The sequence below is a fragment of the Aptenodytes patagonicus genome, chromosome 21, assembly GCF_965638725.1.
Source record: "Aptenodytes patagonicus chromosome 21, bAptPat1.pri.cur, whole genome shotgun sequence".
NCBI classification, from domain to species: domain Eukaryota; kingdom Metazoa; phylum Chordata; class Aves; order Sphenisciformes; family Spheniscidae; genus Aptenodytes; species Aptenodytes patagonicus.
Window position 1 is genome coordinate 1380795 of NC_134969.1, and position 5311 is coordinate 1386105.

The 5311-nt window shown below is 72.6% G+C and overlaps 1 protein-coding gene across 1 annotated transcript; it reads right to left on the reverse strand.

Moving 5' to 3' along the window:
* Positions 1-455: 455 nt before the first annotated feature.
* Positions 456-4793, reverse strand: LOC143169880 (uncharacterized). Its single transcript, XM_076357661.1, is given in 15 exon segments — positions 456-869; positions 962-1168; positions 1301-1509; positions 1732-1821; positions 2011-2147; positions 2317-2402; positions 2558-2782; positions 2877-2980; positions 3061-3218; positions 3310-3401; positions 3475-3645; positions 3793-3952; positions 4070-4230; positions 4304-4553; positions 4555-4793. Coding segments are annotated over 15 exon segments (2577 nt in total). The 3' UTR covers positions 456-581.
* Positions 4794-5311: the final 518 nt, after the last annotated feature.

The window sequence follows — 5311 nt, forward strand, 5'->3', positions numbered from 1 at the left end:
CCGGCTGGCTGCACAGCTGCCACCCTCCTGGGGACAGATCCTGCCTGGGCAGGAGAGGGGGTGGCCGCTGCCCTCCCGAGCCCCCCAGGCTGGGGATGAAGGCAGCGCTGCCGGTCCCCCGCCCCCTCGGCACGGGGAATGCGCTGGAGCAGTCCCAGCAGCTATAAATAGAGCGGGAGGCGCAGGCATGCGCCAGCCGGGGCACACGTGGGTCTGGGCAGCCACTGCCCCTCGGCTGGCGTGGGGCATGGGCAGGGTGTGGGGCTGCAGCGGCCGCTGCCCCTTGGCCAGCGTGGGGCACGGGCAGGGTGTGGGGCTGCAGCAGCACCCCGGGGTGGGACAGGAACAGGGAAGAGGGTGAAAGCCCCGGGCAGGGCAGGAGCACTGCCGTCCTGCTGCAGGGACGCACCCGGCCCTGTGCCAGAGGGACAGGAGGGGAGGCCCCACACAGCCGCTGCGGAGCAGCACCCGGCACTTTATTGCAAGGCAGACAACCGCGCTCCCCGCGGCACACGGGATGCCGCGCACCCCTTCCCTCCACCAGCACCCTGGGCTGCCCGGCCCTGCGGCCGCCCCCACCTCTAGCACCCGCGCAGGGGCCGGGCTGCACCGGTGACGGTGAACCGTGCACTCAGCACCTCCGAGGGCGCCTGCATCTGCTGGCCCGGTTGCTGCCCACCGGCAAAGAGGGTGAAGGTGCCGGGCTCGAGGCGCCAGTCCTGTGCCCAGATGGCGCGCTGCTCGGCCACCACCTGGAAGGACAGCTTGGTCTCCCGGCCGGCCGGCACAGCCACGCGGCGGAAAGCCACCAGCTGCCAGCGGGGCACTGGCACGGAGGACTGCTCCCACCGCAGGTACAGCTGCACCACCTGCCCAGAGGGACGGGAGTCAGTATCAACAGGAACCCCCAGCCGCATCCATACCCCCTACGGCCACATCAGTGCGAAGCGGCCATGCTCACCTCCTCGCCGTCCCGCTGCCCCGTGTTCTCCAACACCACGGACACGGAGAGGTTGGCACAGACAGGCAGCGCTGGGGGGCTCAGCACTAGGTCCCGGTACTGGAAGGTGGTGTAGGACAACCCGTACCCGAAGGGATAGAGCGGGGCCTCCTGCCCGTAGTACCGGTACGTCCGCCCCTCCATGGTGTAGTTCTCCATCGGTGGCACCTGCGGGACGCAGGGCCGGTGGAGCAGGGCAGGGCTGGGCAGGCATGGTCAAGCATCAGCCCCGCGTCCCATGGCTCCCTGGCCACCGAGGCAGGGAAGGGCTACGGGTGCCGCCGGCTGCCCTGGCCTTACCTGGTGCATGCCCGCGGGCCACGTGGCTGGCAGCCTGCCTGCCGGGTTGGCCCCTGCCTCGCCCAGCAGGACCCTGGCGATGGCGAGGCCAGCGGCCTGGCCAGGGAAGAAGCATGCCAGGATGGCCCCCACGCCCTCGTGCGCCTGTGCCCAGCTCACGTCCAGGGGCCCCGCGTTGAACAGCAGCAGGATGACGGGGTGCCCAGCAGCTGTAGAGAGACAGCTGTCATCAAGAGCCCCACGCCGGCGCTGCTTGGATGGCTCCGGGGTGCCCCAGGGATGGGGAATGCCTGGGGGGGTTGTGGTTTCCCTCCCTGCACCCCAGCCCATCACCACCCCCTCTGGGCTGGCCCCGACCCCTGGGACCCCAGCCAGCCCCCAGGTGCTGGCACACTGCCCTGGCCGGGAGCTGAGCCCCGTAGAGCCCCTACCCGCCTGCACGGCGTCCTGCAGCAGCTCCAGCTGGTGGCCCGGCAGGGACAGGTCCCTCCGGTCCTTTGCCTCCGTCTCCACATCCGTCCCTGCGTGGGGACAGCCAAGGGACAGCCCCTTACACCCTGCCCGGGGCACCACGGACAGACGGGGCAGAGGGGCACCGACTGCCTTGGGGGTCCGATGGGGACACGTTCCTCTCCCAGAGCCGCCCCGGCTCTGGGGTGCTCCCCCCCCCCAAGCCGTGCCCACCCAGCACCAGCCCCGCTCCCACCTACCTGTCCCCAGGCAGACCACCACCACATCGGCTGCCCCCACCGCACCCGCCACCTCCGCCCGCGAGTACTGCTGGCACCGCGGCTCACGGCAGCCTGCCGCGAAGCTGACGTTGGCCATCAGTGTCTCCAGCCCTCTCCTGCACCAGGGAAGAGCAGAGGGCACGGGGGCTGCTGGGCCCCAGGGTCGGGGCACCTTGGGGATGACCCCCCTCGCCCTGGCCCCCAGCGAAGGGTCGAGCAGCTCCAGCAGCAGCCCCAGGAAGTGCCCAGGACCAGGGGATGGACGGCAGCACCGCACTGTCTCACCGGGGAGTGTAGATGTACCGCGGCTCCGGCACCGGCGCATAGTCCCCAAACAGCACCCGGGGGTTGTCGGCGAAGGGACCCACCACCTGCAGAGGGCAGAGGGGTGAGGGTGGGCACTGGCAGCCCTGTGCCACGCAGCCTGTGGCTCTCCAAAGGAGGGGACACCTGCGTGCCCGGGGTACGGAGCCAGCAGCCCCTGGGTCGCCGTGTCCCCCTGCACGCCTCCATGCACGGTGCTCACTGCGAGGCGCTTGCCGGGCAGGTCCCGGGCCCGGAGGGGCAGCGTCCCCCGCACGTTCTTCAGCAGCACGAAGCTCTTGACAGCAGCTTCCAGCGAGAGGTTGCGGTGCTCAGGGCTCTGCACGGCGCTCAGGTCCAGGGTGCTGTAGGGGTTCATGGCCGGGGGATCGAACTCTCCCAGCCGCATCCGCGTGTAGAAGAGGGGCCGGACCCGGTCGCGCAGCATCTGCGAAGACCCCGACACCAAAACCTCGGCTGTGCTTGGTGGGGGCAACCCCGGCTCCCTGCCCGCGCCCCTGGCCCCGCTCCCTCCAGTTCACCTGCAGCGTGATGTTGCCCATGGCCAGAGCTTGGGGGATGTGCATGAAGACATTGTTCCTCATGCCGTAGGAGAGCTCCAGGTTGCAGCCGGCGTTCATTGAGGCTGCCATGCCGGTGAGAAGGGAAACCGCTCGTCACGGCTGCGTGATGCCCGGGGACCCCGCGCCCGTCCCACGAGCTCACCGACTGCCGTCTCCAGGAAGGTGCGCGTGTAGTGGTGCCCCAGCATGATGAGCTCCAGGGCCCCCTCGTCACTCACCACGTAGCCCTCGAACCCCCACTCGCCACGCAGGATATCTGTCAGCAGCTTCTTGTTGGCGCAGGCGGGAACGCCGTTGATCCTATTGGAGAGGGGATGGGGCAGCCCGGACAGCCGGGCACCAGCCACCCCACGGGCAGCCCAGCCTGCGCAGCCCCCACCGTGCTCGGTACCTGTTGTAGCTGCACATGAAGCTGTAGGAGCCGGCGCGCACGCACGCCTGGAACTGGGGCAGGAAGGTGGTGCGCCAGTCCCGCTCCAGCACCTGCAAGCACCATGGCAGAGAGGGGTCAGTGCCTGGGGGGCCGCCTGCTGTCCCAGGGCTCTGCCACACTCACCTTGGCGTCGAAGCTGAGCCTGGAGACGGGGATGTTCTCGGGGCCCCCGTGCACGCTGAAGTGCTTGCAGCCGGCGCTGGCCTTGACGTAGCGGGGGTGCTGGCCCTGCAGCCCCTGCACGAAGCTGCGGGCTAGCTCCCCACTCAGGAACGGGTCCTCCCCGTAGGTCTCCTGGCCAAGGCACAGGCAGGTCACCGCCGAGACCCCCAATCCCACACCCCCGCACCGGGGAGCTGCTGCCACCCTCCAGCCAGTCAGCCACGGTCCTGCGTGGCCTGATCCCGGCCCCAGGCCAGCCGCCCCCTCCCGTGCTGACACCTGGTTCCTGCCCCACAGTGGGTGCCTCATGATGTTCAGGACGGGGCTGAAGCAGCTGAGCCCCGTGTGGTCACCGTAGCGGCCGGTGGCGGCGAAGTCGTTGTGCTTGGCTCTCACCTCGGTGGCGGTGGCGTTGGCCACCTGGTAGACAATCTCAGGGCTGCGGGGAGAGCGCGGGGCTGTCGGGGGGCGCGGGCAAAGGGGGGGGCCGGTCCCGCGGGGCCATGTCCCGCATCCCCAGCTGCATCCCCGGGCGCCCCATCCCCGGTGCCGGTACCTGAAGGCGGCGGCGAGCCCCAGCGCCTGGGGAAACGCCGTGGCCCAGCCGGGCGCCTCCGCGTCGCCCCGCAGACACTCCGTGTTCCAGTTGTAGGGCGCGATGCCCAGCCGCGGGACGGGGGGCGCGGGGCCGTTCCCCATCGCGCCCCCCCTCGCCACCTGCGGGCCAGCGGCGCTCAGCGGGGGGGGGGTCCCGGGGCCGCCCCCGCCGCCCCCCCCGCCGCGCCCTCACCTGCAGCACCAGCTCGGCGGGGCTCAGCCGGCCCAGCAGGTCGTCGAGGCGGCGGTGCCAGGGCAGCGCCGGGTCCTGGAAGGGGAAGGGCTGCGCCCGCCCCGGCCCGGCGCCCAGCGCCGCGCACAGCAGCACCGCGGCGGCCCGGAGCCCCGCCAGCCCCGGCACGGCCGCTCCCGGGGCCGCCGCGCTCCGCCGGCCGGGCGGGGGGGCGGCTCGGCGCGGCATGGCGCGGCTCGGTTCCCGGGATCAGCCCGTCCCGTCCCGGCGCTCCGAGGCCACGGGTGATGGGCGCGGCGGGGCGGGGCGGGGCGCGCTGCAGCCCGGCGGGGCGGAGCGGGGCGGGACGGGGCGGGGGGTCCCGGGGCGCTGCCAGGCCCCGGCCGCGCTCCCCCCTGCCCGGGAAGGCATCAGGAAGCGGCGGCGCCGGAGGAGCCCCAGCCGCCTCCCCTCGAACGAGCAACCGGACCCGGCGCGGGGGCCCGTGCATCGGGGTCTGGATTTGGGGGGCGGCGAGTCCCGGCCGGCGGCACCGGAGCACCATGCAACGTGCAGCCAGGCCCTGGCTCCCGTCCCCTGGCTCCGCCGCGGTGGCAGGTCGCGGCGTTTCGGTTCCCGCCTCCCCGAGCACCTCCCGGCGTGGGCACGTCTGCGAGCGGGAACCGGCAGAGCCGCCCGGCGCCGCCAAACCGGCTCCCGGGGTCACCCCGGCTGCAGCGGGGCTGCCCGCGGCTCCGGAGCTGGCAGGGCACGGCCCCTGCTCGGGGCCGGGGGGGGCAGAGGTTGCCCCACCGCTGCTCCTGCCCCGGACCTGGGACCCGGGGCAACGAGGGGAAGGGCCTTCGTTAGCACGCTGTGCCTTAACGAGGGCCACGGAGCGTGATGCCAGCGCGGGTCCCCTGCGTGGCCCCTGGTGCCAGGCCAGCTCAGCACGGCGGGACGCTGCCAGGCACCCATGCGGTGACCGGAGACACGGTACCTCCGGTGGGCACCCATGTACAGGAGCAG